The sequence below is a fragment of the Lutra lutra genome, chromosome 18 (genome assembly GCF_902655055.1).
Source record: "Lutra lutra chromosome 18, mLutLut1.2, whole genome shotgun sequence".
NCBI lineage: Eukaryota > Metazoa > Chordata > Mammalia > Carnivora > Mustelidae > Lutra > Lutra lutra.
This window is the reverse complement of record NC_062295.1, coordinates 15759433-15787430: the sequence shown is the minus strand read 5'-3', so window position 1 is coordinate 15787430 and position 27998 is coordinate 15759433. Positions and strand designations below refer to the sequence as shown.

The 27998-nt window shown below is 44.6% G+C and overlaps 1 protein-coding gene across 1 annotated transcript; it reads left to right on the top strand.

The window, feature by feature from the left end:
- On the top strand, nt 1–27995 carry LOC125090833 (transport and Golgi organization protein 1 homolog). Its single transcript, XM_047713938.1, has 13 exons — nt 1–413; nt 5842–5973; nt 10901–10922; nt 12644–12732; nt 12963–13037; nt 13989–14052; nt 14219–14357; nt 16796–16897; nt 24378–24438; nt 24547–24582; nt 24662–24729; nt 24853–24947; nt 27819–27995. Exons 1-13 carry the CDS (start codon nt 252–254, stop codon nt 27821–27823), a joined length of 1050 nt encoding a protein of 349 aa, XP_047569894.1. The 5' UTR covers nt 1–251; the 3' UTR covers nt 27824–27995.
- The last annotated feature ends 3 nt before the right edge of the window (nt 27996–27998 follow it).

The window sequence follows — 27998 nt, the reverse complement described above, 5'->3', positions numbered from 1 at the left end:
TCCCCCATTCCTTCCAGGGAGCCCCGGAGCTCTGTTCCCCAGCCCTGTAGGATCCCTCACTAAATCACCTTTCCCAGGGTCCAGGAATCTCTCAGTCTTGCCAGGGGCCCAGGGCTCTCCCCACAGTTCATGGGGTCCTCCTCCAATCTGGAGCCCGAGAGGTGATGTGGGCAAATGTCAGGGCGTAGCACAGGCCTGAAACAGGAGGGACTTGTGGTTGTCACCCGGGCTGCCATTAACAGCTGTGAGACATGAGGCACTGCATCTGGGAAGACTCTTGGCCTATGGAGTTGAGGACGCCAATGTCTATATGTGCTCCACATGTGGCTTCCTCTTGTCCTCCGCACAGTTATGGACACGGGCATGGACACTCCCCGTTCACTGAAGGAAATGAGCACCGGGCCACACAGCAGGTAAGCAGGACAGCTGGATCTCAAACTCTAGATTCCTGGCTTGTCTCCAGGGGCTACAAAGGGTTCCATAGATGGGAGGCTGACACTGGCTTTGGGGACACCTCCTCAACTCCGTGACTGATCTCACCTGTTTGAGGCCCCCAAACTCTGTTCCCTGCTTCTTCTTTCCCTGCTCCCGGTTCTAGTCCTAATCAAGGTGACCGTGGCCATCGTTCATAGAATTCCCTGGTCCCCCTTACAGGCTGGGCCTCTTTCCTGTTCACTTTTGGGCTAGTCTGACTCCACCCCTTCCATAGCTGGTCTCTCCTTCTACAACCAGGGCGGCCCAACTCTGGGGCTCTTGAGGTAGACCACAGCATCTAAACAGAATTTAATACCATTGTTTTGTTATCCTTGTTTTGTTGTTGGCTTGTTTTTTAATGGTTTCTTTATATTTATGTTAAAGATGTTCTCCTAAGTGAGGGTGGCTGGAGTGGAGGCAGGGTGGGAGGGATGATCCGGGTGTCTGGGGGATGGACATTGGGGAGGGCATGTGCTTTGGTGAGTGCTGTGAATTGTGTAACACTGATGAATCACAGACCTCTATCCCTGAAACAAAAAATTCATTAAATGTTAATTAGAAAAAAAGCGATTGTTCTCCTATTTTAGCAGTACTAGAATGGGTCCTGTTTACAAGAAATTTACATAATAATAAGGTGGTGGTTTCTAGAGCATTGATTTTCAGCTGCCTTGGGCCTGAAGCAGTTGAAGAAACATGGTGTGAGTCCTAGGGAGACAGAGTTTAGGAAGTTCAGCTCAGGACAGGGCCCAGGAGAGAGGATAACAAGGGGTTTGTCTAGTCTTCTGGGTCCCTGGCCCTGCCCACCCAGCACATCTGGAGCTGCCAGCTCTCTGGGTGTTGTCCTGGATCCGCCAGGGGCGAAGCTGGTGAAAGTCTTCTCTTAAACTGCTCTCATTCTTGGAGGTACCAGGAGATGCCATGAGAGTCTGATTGGATTGTTTCCCTGTGAGGTTCATCATGTAAAGCCCAAGCTAGTGAGTAGGAGGGTCACAAAGAGAAGTGACAGATACACTCTGTTTGAGGTGTTCAAATGTCTCAGCCAATTACAGTCTTCTCACACTAATACCGGATGATAGCCCAGCCCAGAAGACATATTTGATTACAATTGGATCATCCTCGTATCATTCAGTTCCAGTGTGGCTCTTTTTCTTTTCTATTTCTTTACTCCTATTTCATTGATATAGGTACTTCTCAATTTCTAAACATATGGGAATATCTCGTTAGTTTTTTATCAGTGATTGATAGCACATTATGTTACCACGACATGCTCTGTTGTTGTCTGTGATTTCATGCGTCCGAAAAAAAATTGAAATTTCCCTTATAGCCAAAGTAAATCGGGAGCATTTTTGTAACGGTCTCTGTGCCTAAAATCAATGTGTCCTCCACAGTGGATATGGATGTGGACAGATGTATGGAGACAGATGAGGGATTCAGATGGTTTGCTATCAAGATCTATATCTTGTTTATGCCCTGTAGACTGCGTTGAGTTGCTGAGAGAGGCTGGAACCTCCCACTCGGGTCGTGTATTTCATTGTTGCAGTTTGGTCCTGCTTTGCTTTCTACATTGTTCAGCCGGTGGCTCTCGGTCGGGAGTTTGGAAAGGAAGGAGAGCGCGCCCAGAAGAGGGAACAGGGACCTGGATTGGAGGGAGCAAACAAGAAGGATGGCCAAAGTTCCAGAGAGGACCTGTCGTTGGGATCGCACATGGTGGGGTATCAGGTGGAAAGGGGCTTTGTATAAACGAGGTCATCTGTGGCATCCATGTTGAGCTACAAGGGGCAAAGGCAGCTGATTGGTGGAGAGATCAGAAAGGTTCTAGGTTGCTAAGGAAACATTCAAACAGGGGAAGTCTTGGTGGAAGATGGATTCTTTATACCATACCAACTGCTCCTGAGAATTTACTTTACCTGCTAATGTGTCCTGCTGACCTCGTGCTTTACTAACCCGCTGACCTCCTAACGTTTGTGAACCGTGCTCCTTCCCGTCGAATACTTAATCTGACCCTGACACTGTCCCTGACCCCTTCTTCTCCTGACCAATGCTTTCCCCATCCTACCCTCTATTTCCTCCCTATTCCCATACCTAATTACCACCCTATCCCCTCCCCACCCCTCCCTAACCCCCCACTCTTCCCTCCCCTGCCCCCCAACCATCTCCACCTCCTCCCTGGGGTCACAGTGCCCCTTAAAAGGACGAAGATATGATGGTGCAAAGGCTACTCTTCTGGCTCCTCTTGTTCCCATGTCACAGTTCCCCAAACCCAAATGTGAGTAAACATGACACTTCAGTGGTGTCTTCCTTCTTCTTCTTATTTTTTAAAATATGATTTCTTTGAGCAAAAGAAAGGGCATAGGTGATGGGGAAGGGCAGGGGGGAGGGAAAAAGAGAGTCCCAAACCAGTTGTGCATTGAGCCCAGAGGCCAAAGAGGGGCTCAATCTCAGGACCATGAGATCATGACTTGATCCAAACCAAGACTTGGTATTAGTGGTGTCTTCCTTCCGACTGGGTTCTTTCACACGGTGGTTAAATAACAGCTTTTTCATGGGGTTCCTGATGGGAACCTCAGAAGAACGACAGTTCTTCCTGAAGACTGGGCACAACGGGGCAGGTTTTCCAGTCAGCCTTAAGGGGTTGTGGCCACAGCCATTTCCATCAGGTTTTGGGTCCTGTCTGTGCTGCTTGGTCCAAGAAGAGCAGCTTTGGTAGGATGGAAACCTGAAGACAACGGGTTTCTAGTGTCCAGAGGAAGGATTTGTGGAGATACAAAAAGCCATTGAGCTCTTTGTCCTCAATAGGGGGCTTGTGTGATATGTACATTATATCTCTTTAAAATTGTCTTTGAAAATGTCAGGAACTCTAATTTAATAGGAGCTAGGGGTATTAGATTGGCCCCTGGAAGCCCAGTGATGATCCTGCTGCAAGCCTGGTAAATTCAGGGTCCATCTTCTGTGTAGTTGGTTTTCCTATCAGGACATTGTTTATATTTGTCATGTTTGACAGCCCTGGGTATCTTAAGCATTGGTGTTGGGACTAGAGTATTAAAAAGTGAAATGTCTTTTGTGCTCTGAGCTTCTTGGTTTGTTGACTTTTAGCAACTTCTGAATCAGCCCTTTCCTTCTGGTCTTGGAGGCTGTCCCCAGGGACCGTGTGTCCTACCAGGTCCATGGAGACCTGAGAATCCCAGAAGACACTAAGTGACCACATCCTGCTGGGATATATGTCACAGGAACATCACTAGGAGTGATATGATCAGGAAGTGAATGAGTTGTTGTCCTTTCTTTGACCAAGTATGTGCAGAGTGTTGATTTCCCCAGAATAAGAAAGTTCTGGATGTCCTTAGGATTGTCCAAATATAAAGAAATACGTGGTTCCCAGCATGAATATTTCATTCTTGCATGAAAAAGTAAAAGCTGTACCCCCAGGAGAGAGAGAGAGTCAGCCCACAGTCAGGGAACACCCCTTGAAATAAGTAGACTTCTTTAGATCTGCTTGTACCAGATCATGAAAGAGGGGTCCGGAAGTGTCCGTGTTCAAGAAGGACCCTTGTATTGAGGCAGACCCATCCCACATGAAGACCTCTAGTCAAAATAGACTTCATTCTGTTTCATTTGAGTCTTCAGAAGAGGGAATTTCTTGGTCGTCTTGATTGGAATCATTCCCCTCTACCTGGGCTGCATCTCATGGATCGGTTCCCCTTTCTCACCCTCCCTCATCTCTGAACTCTTGCCTAAACGAACTGGTCTTGTATTTCCCGCCTCCACCTGCTCATGGCCACTGTCGGAGGACCTAGTGTTTTGGCCCTGCTGGCTCTCATCTAGTTAAGACTCAGCTACTGGTATCAGCATCCAGACAGCTGCCAGATGTACTGAGTGCCCACAACTGGGTGTTTTACATTCCTGACAGGACGGCCTCTGTCTTTTGTGCATTCGATCCCCAGGATCAACCATTGTGCTGACAGCTACTGCTCTCTTCCAGACAGTGGCTATTCAAAGACAGTGTACGTTTCCCACCAGCACACGTTTTCCTGACCTCGGCTGTGAGGGCTGAAGAGGAAAATGTTATAGATTTCAGGGGCTCCTTTCTAGAGAGGTGTGTTTGCACAAAATTCAAGTTTGGTGTGAATTAGTATGAATTGCATTGTTAGTGTCTTCTACGCTGAAATACTTCTAAATGTAGTTTTTTTGTAAAATGACGTGTTCCTTGCCTTGGTGTTCATATCCAGGAATTTCATATTCTTTTAGAATTCACAGGCACCTGGGTGGTTCAGGCAGTTAAGTGTCTGCCTTCGGCTTGGCTCATGATCCCAGGGTCCTGGGATTGAGCCCTGGTTGGGCTCCCTGCTCAACTGGCAGTCAGCTACTCAGTCTCCCTCTGCCCTTCCCCCTCTCTCTTTCAAATAAATAAATACATCCGTTAATATTTTCTCTCTTTAAAAAGTTTAATTTTATAGCTGTTACTGCCTGATTGAATTGCAATACTAAGACAGAGGAACATGAATTCCTTCCATTGGCTTTTTGGAGATACTAAACCTCACAGATATCCTTAGAACATACATGATCACCTGATTCTGCAAATCTTTATGTACTTCAGAAATCTTACACTTGGGACTGTGATTCAGAAGCAATGTGAGCATTGAAAGAAAACATCAATGTTTTCAGAAATGAAGCAATAACTCTAGTTTATTTTTATTGGAAAATAATTACATATCATATTAATGAGCAGCCTCCCATCTGTCTCACTTATGTCCTAACCTATAAACATCTGTCCATATAGCATGCTCCTTTGTACCTCTAGTACATTATATTCATGATTTCTCTCATTCTTCCATAAATCTTGGGTGTAGTTGTGGAAACGGTCCAAAGGAGTTTTTCCAAGTCCTTCATGGATGTACAATAGAAGTCACCGACTTCTCACCTATTCTAAGTTTAGATTGACTTATCTTGTCTATTTTATATTGGCTTGTAAATTCTCAAGTTCTGTTAGTTATAGAAACAAATTTTGCAATGTGCTTGTAGGTAAAATAAAATCTCTTAAGATTTGTCTGTTAGATTTTGCCTACAGCTTCAGTGTGTTATAATGTATATGTGATCACAACATCTTTTCAAAGAATACTGTTTGTTGATATTGGACATACGTAAGCAATAAGGAAGTCATCGTCATGGTAAGATGATAAACACATTCATCACTGCCAAAAGTTTGCCCCAGGTCCTTGGAAATCCCTCTGTGCTGCTTCTCCTCCAGGAGGAGGTAGTTGAGAGGTATGCTTACCTCCTGGAGGCTGGTTGAGAGTTTGTAAAGTTGATTCTCTGAGACAGATACACAGTAAATGTCTTTGAGATTCCTCATTGTCTCAAATGGTATTTCAGCTTGTCCTTTCCTTGCCTGACCATTTCCATCTCGGCCCTGATGGGATTGAAGTCCTGTGGAAGCTTCTCATTTTAACTGCCTCCTTGGGAACTTGTGTCTTTCTCATTTACCTCTGGAGAACCATCCTCGCTGTAAGTATACTAATGTACCTTCTTTTTTTTTTTTTTTTTAAGAATTTATTTGACAGAGATCACAAGCGGGTGGAGAGGCAGGCAGAGAGAGAGGGTGAAGCAGGCTCCCGGCTGATCAGAGAGCCTGATGCGGGGCTCGATCCCAGGACCCTGAGATCATGACCTGAGCCGAAGGCAGCGGCGTAACCCACTGAGCCACCCAGGCGCCCCTACTTTTAAATTTCTATTGACGTGCCTTCTTGATCCATGTGTTCTTTTTTTTTTTTAAGTTCAGTCATAATTGCCAGTGTAATGTGAATTTCAGGTGTACAACATGACTCAGCAATTCTGTACATTTATCAGTGCTCAGCACAAGGAGGGCACTCTTCTTCCCCTTCACCTCCTTCACCCATCCCTCCACCTACCTGACCTCCCACCCATGTCTTCTTTCGAAGTGTGCTGTTGAATCTCCATTTTTGGTCATTCTCCAGCTGTCTTTCTGTTCTTGATCTCTAGTTTGAGTCGTCTGTGGTCTGAGAGCATAATTCCTGTGATTTCGATTCCATTGGTGGTTCACATGGGTTGTATGTCCCCGAATATGGCCTCTCTCAGTGACTTCCATGTGAGCTTGAGAAGAATGTCTATACCTCGTTGCTGAATGAAGTGTTCTGCCGATGTTAGTGGATGCGGTGGATGGGTGAGGCTGGTCAGTTCACCTGTGTTCTCATGGAACTTCTGCATCTCTGGGTCTGTCAATGACTGATAAGAGGGTTTTGAATTCTCCAGCTGTAGGAATGGATTCATCTGTTCCCAGCAGCACTATTTTCAGTTTCTGCTTCATGTGCTCTGATACTCTGTCGGCGATGCATGCACATTAGAAATTGTTGTGTCTTTTTGGAGAATTGACCCCTTCATCATTGAAATAATGTCTGTCATTATCCCTGATGGTTTTCCTTACTCGGTGGTGTGTTTTGAAGGATCATTTCACTGGCCACAGGTTTCTAGTTTGATATTTCTTTAAACGCTATAAACATTTCATCCTTCTTGATGGCATGGTTTCTGAAAAGTGTGATGTCCTTCTTATCCTTTTTCTCTGGAGTAAGGTGTTACTGCTCCCCTCTCCTCCTTGTCCCACCCACTCCCAACACCTGCTCTAGATTTGCAGAACTGTTTCTTTGTCTTTAGTGATCTGTAGCTGAATAGTTTAGATTAGGCATCATTGGTGTTTTTTGTTCCTTGTTTTTGTGTGTTTTGGTATTTATTCTGCTTTGAGTGTTTTGATTTTCCTGGATCTTGATTTGGTAACTCCATTAATTTCAGAAAATCCTCTGCCATTGCTTCAAATATCTCTCTGTCCATTCTCCTATAGGAATATTACGTGTGTGTGACACATTTTGCAATGACCTACCAGTCTTGGATTTTCTGTGCTGTCTTTGTAATCTTTGTCTTTGTGTTGCTTTTTTAAATATTAATAATTTTTTAAAATTTATTTGACAGAGAAAGATCACAAGTAGGCAGAGAGGCAGGCAGAGAGAGAGAGAGAGGGGGAGGAGGAAGCCGGCTCCCCACTAACGAGAGAGCCCGATGCAGGACTTGATCCCAGGACCCTGAGATCATGACCTGAGCTAAAGCAGAGGCTCAACCCATTGAGCCAGCCAGGCGCCTTTTGTGTTTCCTTTTTGGAAGTTTCTACTTGACATTCTTAATGTCAAAGATTCTTTCCTCGGTTTTATTTTGAGTCTCTTAATGAAGCCAGCCCAAGCACTCTTGATTTCTGTAATGGTGCTGTTGTCCAGAATCATGTTACAGTCTTAGAGTTTCATCTCTCTGCTTACATTTACCATCTCTTCTTCTTGTGCGCTTTCCCATAGATCCACTATCGTACATGGAAGGGACTTTAACGTCCCAGCCTGCTAACCCCATCACCTCTGCCACAGGAAGTGTGATTCTCATGCTTGCTCTCTTGGGTTTTACCTGTAGTATGTCTTGTAGGGTTGTGTCGAAAGCTAGATACTGTGTGTCCTGGTAAGGGAACTGAGGTAGGTGGGTATTAGGGTGAGGTTTTCTGCTCCTCTGGCTCGGGGTTAGACTGAGGTACTTGCCGGTGAGACAGGGAGGAGATGGCACTGGAGTTGAGTATTTCCCTCACCTCTGTGTCTTAGTCTTTGGGAAACCCCCAGTTAGACTCTGAAGACATAGTTTCACTTGAGGCCAGACCTTTCTAAGAAGAAAGAACTTTTTCGAGTTTCTTTCTAAGTGGGAATATCCCCCCTGTCCCTGCCATTGGAGAAAACTACCCTTCAAAAAGAAAAGAAAAATATGTATTTGGTATGCCCATCGACCTTTCCACTTCTCCTGCCCATGGGGCTGGTGACATGGGCCAGGGGAGCTCAGAGGTTCCTCATCAACACGTGAAATTAAAGGAATAACTATGGTTTTCTGATTGCCCCACACTGATGCACTCTCAACAACATTATTATGACTGGTTTGTTGATAGCATGGTGAGATTCCAATATCCTGGCAAGATATGGGGGTTGGCCTCAGCCTCTCATCATCCTATAAAACTTTGTTTTTAAATTTTTACTTTTATTTATTGGACAGAGAGAGAGAGAGATCACAAGTAGGCAGAGAGAGAGGAGGAAGCAGGCTCCCTGGTGAGCAGAGAGCCCCATGTGGGGCTCGATCCCAGGACCCTGAGATCATGACCTGAGCCGAAGGCAGAGGCTTAACCCTCTGAGTCACCCAGGCGCCCCTCATCCTGTAAAACTTCTGAATGAGGAAATATATTAATGGTGTCAAAATGAGGTCTTGCCTGGATGTTATTGAGCTATAATAACATCAGGGTGACTCGAGTCTGAATTGCCTGGCTCCCCTTTTTGGAAACACCAACTGTCTTTTCTGTCATGGCTTATGCTTCATCTCTCGTCATGGGCCACTCTTTTTCTCATCCGATGGCTTTTACTTCTCTTTGATGACACTGCATTTAAACAGTCTGAGAACCTTCATAGCACCTGATGTGCCATAACTGTGTGTGAATTCAGCAAACAGCCAACTCTCTGTAAGGTTTCAGGAAAGCTTTGTAGAGAAGAAAAGGGGCGTATCCTTGACACAGCCTTTGCTCCCTTGCCTGCCTGCCTGGCTTCTTTCCTCCTTCCTTCCATTTTCTTTCTTTTGGGACTTTAAAAAAGTCCCAGGTTCTATACTTCAGTGCAGATATTGTGTTACAAAAAATTTAGGAAATATGCTAAGTGAAGTAAGTCCAGTAGAGAAAGTCACTTCTCATATGGTTTCACTTATTTGTGGAACGTAAGGAGTAGCATGGAGGATATTATGAGAAGGAAGATGAAAATGAATTAGGGGGGCAGAATCAGAGGGGGAGATGAACCATGAGTGACTGTGGACTCTGGGAAGCAAACCGAGGGTTTTAGAGGGGAGGGGTGTGGGGAGATGGGTGAGCCTGGTGATGGGTATTAAGGAGGGTAGTATTGCATGGAGCACTGGGTGTTGTAAACAAACACTAAATTCAAGAACAATGCATTAAAAGCTAATGAGAGAGACACAGGACCAGAGCATGGGGACACAGCTAGATCTCGGGATGTCCAGCACCGGGGACCTTCCTAAAGGAAAGCACCGGAAGCATTCACAAAGGAAACGAACCATGTTCACTGAGAAACAACTGGCCATTTTGGAATCCTTGCTTAGCAGGAACCCATACCCTGCTTCCCAGCCTTCAGAAAGAAATGGCCTCGAAACTGGAGATCCAGCCCACCGTACTGCAGGTTTGGTTCAAGAACCACAGAGCAAAACTCAGGAAAGCTAAACAGCAGTTAGCTGGAGTAGAAGTCAAGACCAGCTCTTCCAAGGGAACCATGGATGCCCCTCGAGGTTTCCCCCATGGCGCCTACCAAGATTCCGATTTATACAGATCACCTAATACCTTCCTTCCAACTCAGCATAAGCTCCAATCTGAAGGTTCTCCCAGACCATTCTGTTGGCCACAAAATCATCCATTTGGGCACTGCCAAGCCCCTAACAGATAATCCCTTTGTCCCGTTATGGAATCTCAAATTCTTCCCACAAGTTTCACTGCTAATTCTCTTGGTTCTTCATCTCCACAAAGAACTTCATGAGCGAAGCCAGACACAAAAGGTCACACATACTGTAATGATTTGTGATGATCCCCGTCCAAGAGATTTGAGATCCACGCAACGTGGATGCATCCCAGAAACACGCCCCATGAAAGACAAAAAGGACACACAAGCACCTGTCGGGTAGAATTGAGTGGAAAGAGGCACTCACCAAACTGCCAGTGGCGGGAATGTTTTGTGTTGTAATTAGGCTGGTAGGAACCTTCACTAAATTCATCCAAAGACACAGAACAGCAATACTCTATTACCTATACCACAAAAAGCAACCATGGGGCAGGCTGAAGGATCAGCCATGGTGGTAATCATGTCGCAATCTATAAATGTATCAATCAATGCACTGTTCACCTTATACTTGTATCTCAGTAAAGCTGGGGACAATGTTTAAATTCTATCTCAGTAAACATAAACAATGAAAAAAAAAAACTAATGACAATCTGTATGGTTACTAACATGGAAAAAAAGCTAGGGAAATGTGAAATAATGAATATTTTGTAAATGTCTGCATGACCCCTTGTCAAAATTGAATAGGTTGAACTTCATTGAATAGAATATGAATAGGTTTGGGGGTGAAAAATAAGGTATACACCCTTGTGCTGCTTATCAGAAATGGATTGTGAACTATGATGACTTAATCAGGAAATTCTAATTTTGTCTTCCTTTTTAATCCTGTGAATTCATGCTGCTAAGCAAAGTGATCATTGTAATATCTTTGGATTACAATTGCGGTACTACCTGTACTATAGATTTTTACTGGTAATAGATTTTGACATCCAGCTTATCTTTGTTTCTTCCTCTCTTAGATAAAGCCTCGACAATATGAAGGTAAGATTTTTGGCTTCAGTTTTCTTTGCCACAAATTCTCGGTACCAGTGCATGATGTGGGTATAATCTGATGAGGGATAAATATGGTGACTTCTGATGTCTCACTGACTTGTTAAATCTTGAAAATGGTTCTCTTCCCCATGTGGGGTCTAAGTGACAATGTGGAGGGAGTTGCCATCTCTAAGAGACCAGGAGGAGGAACACCTGCTGGGACTAGGGAGAATCCAAGGTGTAATTGTGCAGAGAGATGTTTAGGGGGCAAGTGATGATGACAGCATGAGGTCTGGAGTGAGTACTTTGTCATGAGCTGGCTCTTGCTGAAATGTCAAGAGGAGAAAATTGTCCAAGCCTAGTAAACCAGCTACACTTAGAGAAGACGGCAGATATTGCCACACAGAGTGTGTGTCACAGGAGAGGATTAAACCGTGGTTTTGAGTCTGAAGTGGAGGGAGCCTTTCCTGCCAGGGGAGAATGAATGGAAGAGAGCCTGTGCCAGCAGGGATAATGGATAGTGTCTGAGGCTCATGGATTGTGGTGATTGCATGGTGCTGGCTGTTGATGGCCTGGGTGGCCGCCTGGCACTTAGGAAACCGTTGAATGTCATTGTTCATTCTTGTGAGTGTGGCAGTGGTGCTGGTGAGAAGAGAGGTCTCAGAGCAGGAGAGCGCTCACAGTGGGCCAGGTGAAGAGAAGTTTGCACTTTGAGGAAAGATGAGAGAATTATTTTTTTAAGAGATTCTGTTTATTCATTTGATAGAAAGAGAGAGCGCGCAAGCAGGCAGAGTGGCAGGCAGACAGAGAGGGAGAAGCAGGTCCCTGCTGAGCAGAGAGTTGGATGTGGGATGCGATCCCAGGATCTGGGATCCTGACCGCAGCAGAAGGCAGACCCTTAACCAACGGAGCCACCCAGGTGCCCCAAGATGAGAGAATTAAGTGGCTCTTAGAGGAGTCTGTGTTCTAGACCTTTCATGTGTCATCCAGCTGGGATCAGGCTCCTCTTGAGTGTTTTCCTGTAAGGGTGGAGCGTACCATTCTCCTGTTGCGATGAAAAAAGCTTGTCTTATTGGGTGTGTGCATTATCCAGGCCCTCCAGAGACTCTGTGTAACGTGGAGATTGTACCCAAGTGTGTTTAGAGCAGAGATCTTGTCCTGCAGAGCCCCCAGCCTGGCGTTCGTGAAAGGTGATCTGTGAGCAGCAGAAAGTCTCTGGAGGCCTGTGAGTTGTCACTCACCTGATATCTTGAGCTTTCGTTGTGTGCAATTCCAAGTAGGACCTGGAAGTGGACGTGGCACTGAGCAGGACCAAAGGATAGTTTTGCTCATTTGGGGTTGTTTGCAGGGACCTGCTTTTGTATCTGAATTATTGGAGGAGAGAGATGTTCGTTGATAGGATGCTTGATTTTACTGTCACAGCTCTGGCGATGACATCAGCATTTGCAGGGATTGAATTTTCCAAGAATGGTGCTTACAGATGGAAGAAAATGAGAAGACACTTGATTGCACTTCTCTATGTTTGAAAAACATTTTAAGTACGCATCTCACTGATATCGAAAGTCTTAGGTTTCAAATGCTACTACAATTTGCTTTCCTCAGGCACAATGGGAACATTAGCAGGTTAGTGACACCCAAGTGTCAGAGAATGTGTCTCTGGTGCTAATACACGGATTATTCAATGTCACTGTTTTTGCTCATTATCTTAAAATCCTTTTTTCTCCTTTCAGTTACTTTAGAACAAATCAAGATGAAGATCAATGACCTTAAAAAAGAAAACAGTGTTCTTGAGGAAAACATAGCGAGTTGTGAGGAGAAGGTATGTGTGCCCTTTCAAATATTTCTTGTGATCTCATTTTGGTTACCTCCCCCTCTGGTAGTTCATTCTATCAGTCTATTTTGTGTGATCCAGAAGCAGTCCTTGAGTAAGAGAAGCTTCACAAATGTAGCGCACTGCCTCTCTCTTTGAGAAAGGAGTCACACATTGCTAGATAGGCTTCTCTAACATGCTATTTTGGAATTCTGATTCCTTTTTCATATGTTTTATAGGTCAGGGAAGCAAAGAAGCAAGGAGAAACAAAGAGAAAACATAAGCTTTCCCTTGCTCAAGTACATAAATTGAAAGTAAGAATCCTTTCTTTGCCTGAATTGCATTCTAAAAAGAAATAAAAGTAAATGAAGTATCATTATTATTAGTAGTAGTATTGTTATCATTTCTAAGATTGATTTATTTGAGAGAAGGAAAGAGTGAGGGGAGGGGGTCTGAAGGAGAGAGAGAGAGAATGCCAAGCAGACACCGTGCCGAGTGTGTCGCCTGATGCAGGGATCAATCCCATGACCCTGAGATCAGGACTCAAGGCAAACGAAAGCAGGAGTCAGACACTCCACAGACTGGGCCACCCAGGTGCCCCAAGGAATGAATCATTGTTACTCATTCAATACATATATATATTTCAATATATTTTCTTGAAGGAGAACATCAAAAAGGTGGAAGAGGTTAATGAAAATTTGAAGGTCTCCCTTCATTGTAATCAGGCTCTCTTACAAGCTGAGAGAGAAAAGAAAATCAAGAACGTGGACATGGTTAGAATTAGATGTTAGTTGTCCTATAATATGGCTTGGGAGGCTTTTGGTTCCTTGGGGGAGGTGAGTGTGGCATACTCGTGTGCTGTTGACGCAGTAGAGGGTGGGCGTCTGGGAACTGCAACTCCTACTGAACAGTGAGCTGTGATTTCACTTAGGACCACCCCGATGAGGTTTCCAATTTCAACGTCTAGGAAGTGTGGTTTATTTCACAGCTGGGTCATCATCACATCATTCAGCGCTGTCCTCCAAGTTATGTAGAAAATCCCACAAAATACGTGATCGGTGAAGGGCGACAACAAGCCCAATTGTATAGTAGAAGATTATTTTCTATCCGTTTCCACTAAAAAGCCATTTGTGTGTTTTTTGACATGAACTACTTTCTTGACTTTCCCCTTATTCTCTTTATGCCTCAAGGGCTTCCTTTGTTGCCCTCCATGATCCTGTCCTGTTAGGTGCCCTCATATGTCTTTTCTCAAATCTGTCTTAAAGGCCCAAGATGAATTGGGGGATCAAGAGTTGAGAGCCTTCACATCCAAGAACCAAGAACTGAAAGGTATGTTGTTTGGGGGGAAGAAATCTCCATATGGTGGCAACGCGTTTGCATCGGGCAGGGAAAGAATGCCTTCCTGCCTTCACGGTCTTGCCCTTCTCCTTTCCCCATCGAAACCGAGTTGTCAGGTCATGGCACAAACACACAAAAGCAAACTCATCCTTTACAGAAAGGAAAAAGTTCCTGGAAGACCAGTGTAATTCCCTGAGTTATCAGAAAACAGCTAAAGAAGCAGAATTGAACCTGCTAAAGAAGAAAGTGGATATGGTGGTGGAGTTCTCTGAAAAACGAAAACTGACTGCCGAAGAGTAAGCTATTGCTGTGTTGTCATAGATACCGTTGTATGATTTTTTGTGGTGGCAAGTCTAGATAACTGTATTTGGATCTTCTGGAATTGGATCTTAGAGTACTTTTGCCAAATGCATTCTGTAGAATTGTGCCTGCCCTTCCTATCTTGATTTGTGTAACCTGCATTTTCCTTTCTGTTCTAACGACTTGCCACACGTTGTTGTGTGATTCATTGGGGTAGAAGGGGAAAGGTACCAGCATTAATCACTTTGATACCTGGATCCCCTCTGGGTCAGTCTACATTGTCCTTTCATTTTCACTCTCATCACGTGCTCTTCCCACTCCTGCATTAGGTCCATTTCTTGTTCAGTATGAGACTTGGGTCCAGAATGTGGAGAGAAAAATGGAATTCTCTTCCTGCAGAAACAGGGAAAGTTTCTTTGTAGAAAGTGTGCTGGGGCTCCAGCAATACTGGGTCCCTTCATCTGGCGTACAACTGAGATCATTCGCTGCAGCCCAATCCCTAAGCAGGCCAGGGTATTTCCTGTCCACCTGATTTTCTTTTTCTTTTCTTTCTTTCTTTCTTTTTCTGGGGTGGGGGGAGGATTTTATTTATCTACTTGACAGAGTGAGACACCACGAGAGAGAGAACACAGGGGGAGTGGGAGAGGGAGAAGCAGGCTTCCCTCTGAACAGGGAGTCCAGTGTGGGGCTCTATTGCAGGATCCTGGGATCATGACCTGAATCAAATGCTTTTAAGCAGATATGTAATGACTGAGCCATCCTGGTGCCCCTCCACACGGTTTTCTAGTTGTAACTCTTTTGGATCCCAACCGAAGCCTGCAGTTTCACTAAGTCTCATCTTTGCTGGCTGGACCGGACCTTCACTTGTTACATTGCAAACTGTCCCCAAAAGGTTGCTTGTTCATTTACTTTGTATTCACTCGCCTGTTCCAGAATTCACTGATGTTTCCTGGGGGAGATTGGCTCCCAGTGCCAGGCTGGCTTTCTCCCAGGCTTCCTTCTTCTCCATCTGGTTCTCGTGTTTCTTCATGTGCTCTTTAGAAATTGGGTGCATTCACTCACAAGTTTGCTCTCTTGTCCAGTGTTTCCTTTTATATCTCAGGAGGAGATCGGGACATTGGAGTCGCTCCTTCATGTGGAAAAGCAAAACTGTTCCCTGTCTTCCCTGGAGACTTAGGTTTGTGTTATTCATTCCCACACTGGGGTGGGGGCCACTCTCTCTCACAGGCACCTGGGTTCTGTCCATTGGTAAGTTCTTCTTGGGGCAGGTCCACTGTCCTGACCACCTTTCTCTCTTTGACACCATATTCCTGAGCCACACACTGACTGCCACTCCAGAAGACATTTGCTGAAGGATAGTTGAGAGTCCAGAAGCAGGTGCTCTTGTCCTTCTCTTTCTAGAGCTTTTGTCTGTCTCTAAGTCATTCTGCATGAGATTCTTGACAAGTGTCCTGTTGAAACCTTGTGAATCAACACCATGAACAAAAGAGTTGAGGGCAGCCCAGCAGACCAACCTTTCTAAGCATCGCCGTTTGCTGCCTTCACCATCCATGAACTTGGTCTTGTTCAAGAAGTTTGACTCGGGGTGCCTGGTGGCTCAGGATGTTAGAGCCTCTGCTTTTGGCTGAGGTCATGGTCCCAGGGTCCTGGGATTGAGCCCTGTATTGGGCTCTCTGCTCTGCGGGGAGCCTGCTTCCCCCTCTCTCTCTGCTTGCCTCTCTGCCTACTTGTGATCTCTCTCTGTCAAATAAATAAATAAAGTCTTTTATGGAAATGTAGACTCAATGGAGTTGACAGTTTTCCATCTGAAGTCTGTTCCCCTGAGATAACACCCTGAGTATGTGTCAGTTCACATGGATTATTTGCGGACATATTTTCGGCACTAAGATTGGCCTTTTCCTACACCAGGATCTTTGACGAGGGACCAGGGGTTGTACTTCTAAAGCCTAGAGATATGTGGGAGTGAGTTTCCATGCCAGTGGAAGGTCCCTTTGGGCAGACTTTGTGGGGCACAGCCTTGGTCTGAGGATCAGGGCTCCCTATGGAGGTGTGAGACTAATGATGGGCCCCTGCCTCATCCTAATGAGTGTAGCTCGTCAGGCTTGCCTTTTCACTTTGAATTGAAATGAGCCTTCATCTCAAACCAACGACGTATTCCCAGAGGACACAAAGTGCAATGTTATTTGGTGACATGGTGAATGAATTAAAGTAGACAAGTATAAAGACAGCCCCGATTGCAGGGAGCTTGGCCAGCAGCCAGAGTTCGATATTTCTTTAACCCTAAATGGGGCCTTCATTCATTTCCCTGTTGTGTTGTCAGTCTGTGCTTTTAGCGGGGACATTGCAACATAGGCCATCAAGTGTGCTGGGAGAATAAATGGCAGAAATTCAGGACCTTGGCTACTGGACAATGTATATACCTCTCCCATCTTAGGAAGCTAGAAGAGATACTTTGTGAATTTTACACAACCAAGAATGAGCTGTTTGCTGCCGATGAAAAGCTGAAATTAACGGAAGAAGAAATGGACAAGTACAGGTAAGTTCAGACACTACATACTATTGGCTCCTGAAAAACCTGTTCCCTTTGGATTTTTTTTAAATTCTTAAATTTTCTTATAAACCTATAATGTATTATTAGCCCCAGGGGTACAGGTCTGTGAATCGCCAGGCTTACACACTTCACAGCACTCACCATAGCACATACCCTCCCCAGTGTCCATAACCCCAGCACCCTCTCCCTCCCCCCCTCCCGCCAGCACTCCTCAGTTTGTTTTGTGACATCTTGTTTCATTTATTCTTTTCCTACCCCCCAAATCCCCCACATTGCATCTCCACTTCCTCATATCAGGGAGATCATATGATAGTTGTCTTTCTCCGATCAACTTATTTCACTAAGGATAATTCCCTCTAGTTCCATCCATGTCATCGCAAATGGCAAGATTTATTTCTTTTGATGGCTTTATAGTATTCCATTGTATATATATATATACCACATCTTCTTTATCCATTCATTTGTTGATGGACATCTAGGTTCTTTCCATAGTTTGGCTGTTGTGGACATTGCTGCTATAAATATTTGGGTGCACATGCCCCTTCAGATCACTACGTTTGTATCATTAGGGTAAATAGCCAGTAGTGCAATTGCTGGGTCATAGGGTAGCTCCATTTTCAGCTTTTTGAGGAACCTCCATGCTGTTTTCCAGAGTGGCAGAAACCAGCTTGCATTCCCACCAAAAGCGTAGGAGTGTTCCCTTTTCTGCGTATCATCGCCAGCATCTGTCATTTCCTGACTTGTTCATTTTAGACGTTCTGACTGGTGTGCGGTGGTATCTCATTGTGGTTTTGATTTGTATTTCCCTGATGCCGAGTGATGTGGAGCACTTTTTCATGCATCTGTTGGCCATCTGGATGTCTTTGCAGAAATGTCTGTTCATGTCCTCTGCCCATTTCTTGATTGGATTATCTGTTCTTTGGGTGTTGAGTTTCCTAAGCTCTTTATAGGTTTTGGATACTAGCCCTTTATCTGATATGTCAGTTTGCAAATATCTTCTCCCATTCTGTCAGTTGTCTTTGGGTTTTGTTAACTGTTTCCTTTGCTGTGCAGAAGCTTTTGGTCTTGATGAAGTTCCAATAGTTTGTTCTTGCCTTTGCTTCCCTTGCTTTTGACAATGTTTCTAGGAAGAAGTTGCTGTGGTTGAGGTCGAAGATGTTGTTGCCTGTATTCTCCTCAAGGATTTTGATGGATTCCTTCCTGACATTCACGTCCTTCAGCCATTTTGAGTCTATTTTCATGTGTACTCTAAGGAAATGGTCCAGTTTCATTTTTCTGCATGTGGCTGTCCAATTTTCCCAACACCATTTGTTGAAGAGGCTGTCATTTGGACATTGGACATTCTTTCCTGCTTTGTCGAAGATTAGTTGACCATAGAGTTGAGGGTCTATTTCTGGGCTCTCTCTTCTGTTCCATTGATCTATGTGTCTGTTTTTGTGCCAGTACCATTCTGTCTTGATGATGACAGCTTTGTAGTAGAGCTTGAATTCCAGAATTGGGATGCCACCAACTTTGGCTTTCTTCTTCAATATTGCTTTGGCTCTTCGAGGACTTTTCTGGTTCCATATAAATTTTAGGATTATTTGTTCCATGTCTTTGAAAAAAAGAATGGATGGGATTTTGGTAGGGATTGCATTAAATGTGTGGATTTCTTTAGGTAGCAAAGACATTTTCACAGTATTTGTTCTTCCAATCCAGGAACATGGAACATTTTTCCATTTCTTTGTGTCTTCCTCAATTTCCTTCATGAGTACTTTATAGTTTTCTGAATATAGTTTCTTTGCCACTTTGCTTAGGTGTATTCCTAGGTATCTTATGGTTTGGGGTGCCGTTGTAAATGGGATTGACTCCTTAATTTCTCGTCCTTCCGTCTTGTTGTTGTGTAAAGCAATGCAACTGATTTCTGTGCCTCGATTTTATATCCTGACACTTTCCTGAATTCCTGTACAAGTTCTAGCAGATTTGGAGTGGACTCTTTTGGGTTTTGCACATATAGTGTCATATCATCTGCACAGAGTGAGAGTTTGACTTCTTTTTTGCCGATTTGGATGTTTTTGATATCTTTTTGTTGTCTGATTGCTGAGGCTATGATTTCTAGTACTATGTTGAATAGCAGTGGTGATAATGGACATCCCTGCCGTGTTCTTGACCTTAGCGGAAAGCTTTTAGTTTTTCTCTGTTGAGAATGATATTTGCGGTGGGTTTTTCATAGATGGCTTTGATAATATTGAGGTATGTGCCTTCTATCCCTACACGTTGAAGAGTTTTGATCAGGAAGGGATGCTGTACTTTGTCAAATGCTTTTTCAGCACCTATTGAGGGTATCATATGGTTCTTGTTCTTTCTTTTCTTAATGTATTGTATCACATCAATTGATTTGCAGATGTTGAACCAACCTTGCAGCCCAGGAATAAATCCCACTTGGGGGTGGTGAATAATCATTTTAATGTACTGTTGTATCCTATTGCCTAGTATTTTGGTGAGAATTTTTGCCTCTGTGTTGATCAAGGATATTGGTCTGTAATTCTCTTTTTTGATGGGATCCTTGTCTGGTTTGGGGATCAAGGTGTTGCTGGCCTCCTAACACGAGTTTGGAAGTTTTCCTTCCATTTCAGTTTTTTGGAACAGTTTCAGGAGAATAGGAATTAATTCTTCTTTAAACGTTTGGTAGAATTCCCGTGGGAAGCCACCTGGCCCTGGGCTTTTGTTTGTTTGGAGATTTCTGATGACTCTTTCAATCTCCCTATTGGTTATGGGTCTGTTCAGGTTTTCTATTTCTTCCTGGCTCAGTTGTGGTAGTTTATATTGTCTCTAATAGTGCACCCATTTCTTCCAGATTGTCAAATTTGTTGGCGCAGAGTTGCTCATAATATGTTCTTATAATTGTTTGTATTTCTTTGGTATTGGTTGTGATCTCTCCCCTTTCATTCATGATTTTATTAATTTGGGTCCTTTCTCTTTTCCTTTTGGTAGGTCTGCCCAGGGGTTTATCAATCTTATTAATTCTTTCAGAGAACCAGCTCCTAGTTTCATTGATTTGTTCTATTGGTTTTTGGTTTCTATTTCATTGATTTCTGCTCTGATCTTTATGATTTCTCCTCTCCTGCTGAGTTTAGGCTTTCTTTGGTGTTCTTTCTCCAGCTCCTTTAGGTGTAGGGTTAGGTTGTGTATTTGAGACCTTTCTTGTCTCTTGAGAAAGGCTTGTATCGCTATATATTTTCCTCTCAGGACTGCCTTTGCTGTGTCCCACAGATTTTGAACCAGTGTGTTTTCATTATCATTTGTTTTCATGAATTTTTTCAATTCTTCTTTATTTTCCTGGCTGACCCATTCACTCTTTAATAGGATGCTCTTTAGCCTCCATGTATTTGAGTTCCTTCCAACTTTCCTCTTGTGATTGAGTTCTAGCTTCAGAGCATTGTGGTCTGAAAATATGCAGGGAATGATCCCAATCTTTTGATACCGTTTGAGACCTGATTTGTGACCCAGGATGTGATCTATTCTGGAGAATGTTCCATGTGCATTAGAGAAGAATATGTATTGTTGCTTTGGGATGGAATGTTCTGCATATATCTGTGATGTCCCTCTGGTCCAGTGTGTCATTTAAGGCCTTTATTTCCTTGTTGATCTTTTGCTTGGATGATCTGTCCATTTCCGTGAGGGGAGTGTTAAAGTCCCCTACTCTTATCGTATTGTTGTCGATGTGTTTCTTTGATTTTGTTATTAATTGGTTTATATAGTTGGCTGCTGCCATGTTAGGGGCATAGATATTTACAATTGTTAGATCTTCGTGTTGGAAAGACCCTTTGAGTATGATATAGTGTCCTTCCTCATCTCTTTTATAATAGTCTTTGGCTTAAAATCTAATTGAACTGATGTAAGGATTGCCACTCCAGCTTTCTTCTGATGTCCATTAACATGGTAAATTGTTTTCCACACCCTCACTTTAAATCTGGAGGTGTCTTTGGGTCTAAAATGAGTTTCTTGTAGGCAGCATATTGATGGGTTTTGTTTTTTTATCCATTCTGATACCGTGTGTCTTTTGACTGGGGCATTTAACCCATTTACCTTCAGGGTAACTATTGAGAGATATGAACTTAGTGCCCTTGTATTGCCTGTAAGAGGACTGCTACTATATATTGTCTCTGTTCCCTTCTGATCTACAACTTTTAGGCTCTCTCTTTGCTTAGAGGACGGCTTTCAATATTGCTTGTAGAGCTCGTTCGGTGTTTGCAAATTCTTTCAGTTTTTGTTTGTCCTGGAAGCTTTGTATCTCTCCTTCTACTTTCAATGATAGCCTAGCTGGATATAGTATTCTTGGCTGCATATTTTTCTCGTTTAGTGCTCTGAATGTATCATGGCAGTCCTTTCTGGCCTGCCAGGTCTCTGTGGATAAGTCCGCTGACAATCTTATATTTTTACCATTGTATGTTACAGACTTCTTGTCCCAGGGTGCTGTCCGGATTTTCTCTTTGTCGCTAAGACTTGTAAATTTTACTATTAGATGACGGGGTGTGGACCTATTCTTATTGATTTTGAGGGGGGTTCTCTACACGCCTCCTGGATTTTGATGCTTGCTCCCTTTGCCATATTAGGGAAATTCTCTACAATAATTCTCTCCGATATACCTTCTGCTCCACTCTCTCTTTCTTCTTCTTCTGGAATCCCAATTATTCTAATGTTGTTTTGTCTTATGGTATCACTTCTCTCTCGAATTCTCCCCAAGTGGTCCTGTAGTTGTTTGTCTCTCTTTTGCTCAGCTTCTTTATTCTCTGTCATTTGGTCTTCTATATCACCAATTCTTTTTCTGCCTCATTTATGCTAGCAGTAAGAGCCTCCATTTTTATTGCACCTCTTTAATAGCTTTTTTTATTTCAACTTGGTTAAATTGTAGTTCTTTTATTTCTACAGAAAGGGCTTTTATTTCTCCAGATAGGGTTTCTTTAATATCTTCCATGCCTTTTTCGAGCGTGGCTAGAACCTTGAGAATCGTCATTCTGAATTCTAGATCTGACATATTACCAGTGTCTGTATTGATTAGGTCCCTAGCCTTCGGTACTGCCTCTTGTTCTTTTTTTTGTGGTGAGTTTTTCCTCCTTGTCATTTTGTCCAGATAAGAATATATGAAGGAGCAAATAAAATACTAAAAGGGTGGCAAAGACCCCAGGAAAGTGTGCTTAACCAAAACAGAGGAGACCGCAGATCCTGATGGGGGGATAGAGGGGGTAAAAAGAAGTTCAGAACAAAAAATTTAAGAAAGAAAACAAATTAGGAAATAATATAAAAAAGAAAAAATATATATACATATTAGACTGGTGACTAGAACAGGGTCACTCACTTAATTTAGAGTGTATTTTGGTCTCTTAGAAGAAATTACCTCCCAAAATTTTAAAGAATGAAAAACATATATAAGGTAAACACAATGAAGGCATGGAATATTACTATTAAGATGAAAAAAAATTTTTTTTTAACTTGTAAAAAAGGAGTTGATAGGTAAGTTGGTTGGGAGAAGAAAGAAAAAGAAAGTGGAGAAGATTTGCTCATGCTGGAGAGTAGAACAACCCCGGTGGTAGTTGTAGGGTGTAGTTTGATCTATTAGAAGTTGTACCCCAAATTTTTGAGAAAAAAAATTCTATGTGTATACCAAAACTGAAGTTAGATACAATGAAGGATAACATATGACAATAATAATGAAGGCTTGAAAAAGATTTTTTTTAATGAAAAGTATTGTTAAGATAAACTAGTTAAAAAACATTAAAAGAAGAAAGGGTAAAATTTTTTAAAAAATTAGCAGAAGAAAAATAAAATTAAAAAGAATTAACTTTGCAAGACTAAAGTATCATGTGGAGAAAGGCATGAATTCCATGGTTTGCTTTCTCCTCCTCTGGTATTCCCCTGTTCTCCTTGGTAAGTGAACTTGGTCTTGGCTGGATTTCTTGTTGATCTTCTCGGGGAGGGGCCTGTTGTAGTGATTCTCAGGTGTCTGTGCCCCAGGTGGAATTGCACCACCCTTTCCAGGGGCCAGGCTAAGTAATCCGCTCAGGTTCGCTTTCAGGAGCTTTTGTTCCCTGAACACTTTCGGTAGAGTTCCGGAGGGAGGTGGGTAATGAAAGTGGCGGCCTCCCAATCTCTGGCCTGGAGGAGCCGAGAGCTCAGGGCCCCACTCCTCAGTGCGCCCTCAGAGAAAAGCGCTCAACCGCTCTCCTCTCCCTGGCCTTCGGCTGCGCTCAGAGCTCACCCAGGCTGTGAACAAGCGTTTCTGTCTCTGGCACACAGCTCCACCTGAAGTCTCCGAACCCCTTTGAATCCTGAGCTCTTCCGGGGGGGGGGTCTCTCACCGGATCTTGTGGGGACTCCACTCACAGAGCAGTGGCCTGTGCCACAGATTACGGTTCAAGGTAACCCAGAGTTGAGAGCTCACTCCTCAGCTCTGTCTCTGTAGCCGGCTTCCCCGCTCTAATACCTGCAAGTTCTGTGACACTCAGACACCCCCGATCCTTCTGTGACCCTGCAGGACCTGGGGCCACGCCGTCCCCACATGGGCTTCACCCCGGTTTAGCCTCTGGAGCGATGTCCCTCAGTGGACATCGCTTTTAAAAGTCCTGAATTTGTGCTCCATTGCTTGCCAGGAGCCGGATCCTCCCCCCGGGGTCTATCTTCTCGTCGCTTTGGCTTCACTTCTCCTTGGGTCCTACCTTTCAGAAAGTTGTCGATTTTCTGTTTCTAGAACTGTTGCTCTTCTTCCCTTCGATCTACTGTTGGATTTGTAGGTGTTCAGAATGGTTTGATAAGCTATCTAGCTCATCTCCTGCTACCTGATGTCATCTCAGCCTGCTACTTCTCCGCCATCTTGACTCCTCCGTCCCTTTGGATTTTTAATGTTTGTACATTTTGAGGACTCAATTAAGTAATATACACCAAAATTCAGAGGATGTATCCAGAGAGAATCAACAGACACGGAAAGATGAGGCACAAAACAATTACGTTACTAAACATGTCCGGATCCCCAATGTTGGCCTGTGTGGGAACTGGCTCCACACCAGTGTCCTTGGGGTGGTGTCTTGAGGAAAGCAGTTTGTCCTAGGATGAGTCCTACCCATAAACACGGTAGTGCCATCTGGTGGCGCTGGTCTTTGCAACCCTGGGAACCGTGGCGAGGATAGAAGTTAAAAGAGAATAGAGCTTCATGACAAAAGACGTTTGTCATGTGATAACTGAGGGAAAGATTGAAAACGGGTAAGGAAGTTATGTCAGTTCTGATCCTGCCGGCAAAGAAAAATGATTAAGGAAAGGCTGTACGAATAGCTTTGATCCTACAGTCCGATTATAGTCCGGTGAAAGGGTTTCCTGTGTCAGGATCAATTGTATGAGGGGACAGATAAGAGGAGGATGGCCACATGGGCAGATGATTGAAAATCACACCCAGTGTTGGGTTTTGTCTGATGAAAACAATTGTCCCTCACAGACAAGAAGTGGAAGAAATGGAAGATCAGCTGCTGGAGGCTGAGCTCACCTTCAGTCACAAGGTAACCTGAGTTGTGTCCAACACACTGACCCCTTGGCGCCCCCTGCAGGTGATGGAAGTGGCCCTTAGAGCCCTGAACATGGGCTTCTGGTGTGTTGCCTTTTTTCAGATCGCAGTTCAGGAGAGAAATGCTCTGGCTAACTGGGTAAGTGTTTTCCTTTTCCTCATGTTCGTTGGGGGCACAGTCGGGCACAACTGAAGGTGGGTGTGTCTTTCTCCCACAGATGAAGGCTCGGTATTGGGAAACAAGGATGATGCAGCAGAGCAGGGAGAACGCCTACCTGAAATACAGGTGTGAGAGTTTGTCGTGCGTTTTTACAGGTGTTTGGAGAGGTGACGGCTATGCTGTTTAGTGCCTAGGAGAGGACGTGGTGTTGTCATTCTTAGAGATGTCCATTCTTTCTCTGTGCCCAAGACTGCGCATGATGGAAGGGGAGACGCTGCCTGTGGGATCCATGCGGCGCGGACCCATGCCTGGAAGGCCCGAGTTGCAGGAGCCTGTGTGGCAAGGTAGGGAGCACGATGGGAAACGCAGCAGCTGATTTCTGCTGTGAAACCACACGGGGTCCTTCCCGTTGCTGTGGGTGATCGCTGTGTGTCCTGGAGAGAATCAGAGAATCACAAGCCTGCAGGTTGTCTGAAGGGGCGACAGGAGGGTGCTTTCCTCATATGCCCCCAGGCAGCAGGACACTTGCCCCCGTGACAGGTAGAGCTCACGCCGCTCCACAGCTTCCCCCCCTGCTACCCCCTTCGGAAGAGCTGAGTCTGAGGAGGTGGGAGCCGAGCACCCTTCCCACCTTGTCTCAGTGGTCAAGCTTTGGCAAAAAAAAAAACAAAAACAAAAACAAAAAAAAACTATTTGTGCAAAAGGGCATTTATTTACTTGTTATGGAGGTTCCTATATTTTTGTTTTATTTGTAATCTATAGGACCATATTCAGCAATGAAATATCTATTACTCCTCTCATGTTATCAGTGTAATGCCATAGACTTATTGCTCAATCTGCCTATGTTTTCTTTGTTCGTGACTATATACATGTCAAAGTCTGTTTCTTCCCTGAAATGTTTACTTGTTGGCCAGTCAAGCATGCTAGGTCTCATCTGCAGGATGGAAAAATGAACCATCCACGTGTGGCCTGAGAAGAGGACATACATGTGTGTGCCTGGCTATTTGGACACACTGAGCAGTGGGCAGGTGCCATTGTTGGGAAGGAAGTGTCTCCGTTGCACAATGGCAGACATCTGTCTCTAACCGTCGTGCACATCCAGCATCCGCATATGTTGTTCTGAGAGGGATGAAGCACTTCTCACTTCATCTGCAGCGTGTAGGGTTTAAGCTGTCATTTCCTTAGTTGTATAAACGCCTGACACAGGGCTGCGGTCCCTTCATTGTTCATTAGCGTAGGGATCTGCCCTTGTCCTCTGCAGTCTGGAAACTTGTGGGTAACGCTCTTGTCCGGCCGGGGAGGTGAGAATGAGAAACAGTGGCATATGCCGGAGGCAGGTGTAGCGGGTTCGTTGGCATGTTGCTCAGTCACTTCCAGGGGGAGAAGCTTCTGTCTTTTCCATGGCGTGGGTCAGATACAGATGCTGGAGCGTCCTCCACAAGGACCAGCGGTGCTGCCCACAGGCCTCTCATGTCATGGCGGAGTGAAGGCTGCTAAGGACATGGTAACTTTCTTCTGGTTGTTCTGTAGATAGAATTGATGGACCTTGTCTTCCAGTCATACTGAGGGGGTTGGCTGGTCCTTTGTGGTGACAGAGAGCTGCCCTTCTCCGAAAGGTGGGCACAGCAGGTGTCGCACGCACATAGTAAGGAGACAATGCTCTGTGCTCTGGGAGGGTTGAGGCCTGCTCTTAATGTGAGGAATTGAGGGTGTGTGTCTGAGAGAAGGGAGGGATGCATTGATGAAAGGACATAGACGGTGTGTTCCGTATAAGGGGAGAACCAGAGATGTATCCAGAAGGAAGGGAGGGACCCCCGAGTCACACAGAAACAGGAGGTTGTGGATGCGGAGAAGCCTGACCAGAAGGAAGGGAGGGAGCCCCAAGTCACACAGAAAGAGGAGGTTGTGGATGCCGAGAAGGCTGGAGGTGCTCAGGGAGAGGCTGGGCTTCTCTCAGGGAGGGTGAGGCTGTTCCCGGCAGGCCAGCAGCTTGAGAGTGAGTGTGAGGACACCGTGCGGTCCACACCGGCTGCTGCATGTGTTCACTCAAACAGTGTGGATCACGCCATTCTTTGTCTCAGAATGTCGTTTTTGCCATGAAGCCATTCACTCATAGTCTGTGAAGAGCGTTGTTTCCCTGAGTTTCTGAAAATTCTGAACCATGTGAAAAAGTGTTGCGGAGATTTGGGAAATTTAACTTGGTCTTTGGGGATTCTTGTCTGGCTGACTTTAAGTCCCCCAGTGAGAAAACGTGAAGACGGGACCGAGACCCAGTGAATGTGGCCCTCGCCTTACCCAAGTCAGACCATTAGTGGGGGAGTCAGGGTTGGCCAGGAGCCGCCCTAGCTGGAGCCCTGTCACCAGGCCTCTGCATCTGCGTCACCACCCTGCCTGCAGCTGTGCACTTCCCGGGGACTTCAGTCCCAGTGTCCTGCGGATTTGCCTGTGTTCCTGATTTCTCAGCCGAAATACCAGCTCTCAGTGGGGCCTTCTCAGGGCCTCAGCTTTTATTTTAATCTGTCATAGAGAGAGCATATAGGATTCTGAGGTCACTAGAGCAATAGGAGTTGAAGTACATAAAGAACCTGCCGGGGCCCCTGGGCGGCTCAGTCGGTTAAGCAGCAGAATCTTGATTCCTGCTCAGGTCATGATCTCGAGCTGCTGAGATTGAGCCCCAAGTCGGGCTCGGTGCTGAGTGCGGAGCCTATCTGGGATTCTCACTCTCCCTCACCTTCTCCCCCTTCCCTCTTCACTCACAAGTTTGTCCTTTCTCTGTCTCTGTCTCAAAAAGAAAAAAAATAATAATTGGCAAAGTATCTGGGTTCTGACCATTCACCGTTCTCACTGTTGGAATGAAAATAGCTCCATGCCCATGAGCATCAAAATATGTTCATTTATGTCGACAAAATACATTAAGAGTTTAATACCTCAGGCCAGGTAGTGGCAATTCTCATTTCAAAGACAAGGCAAAGAGCCCCCTTTTTTCTATTAAATGTCAGGTCCTAGCCACAATGAAGTAAAAGATAGTTAAGAGAACAGGTACAATCAGAGATTTATATGTGAGATGTGAAGACAATTATTGCCTATTACATACAGACTCACAGATGTGGCCACACACTCAAGTGCTCATCCAAGGCCTCAGATACACTATGGGAGGCAGCATTTAGGAAAACACAAGGTCTCGTTGTACTAACCCCAATCCTTTTGCCTTACAGGGTAATCCTCTTGTAATGTGAAGACTTCCTTGACCTCCTACAACCAGGCTCCAAGGAGTTTGTATTTCGTAAACATATGAATGTTTTCTGCCTGGTGGTCTGAATGCTTTCCCTGCCCATCCTGTCCCCTGTGCTTTGTCTCTCCTGGTATCCCCCAATAAACTGTTGATGGTTCTGTCT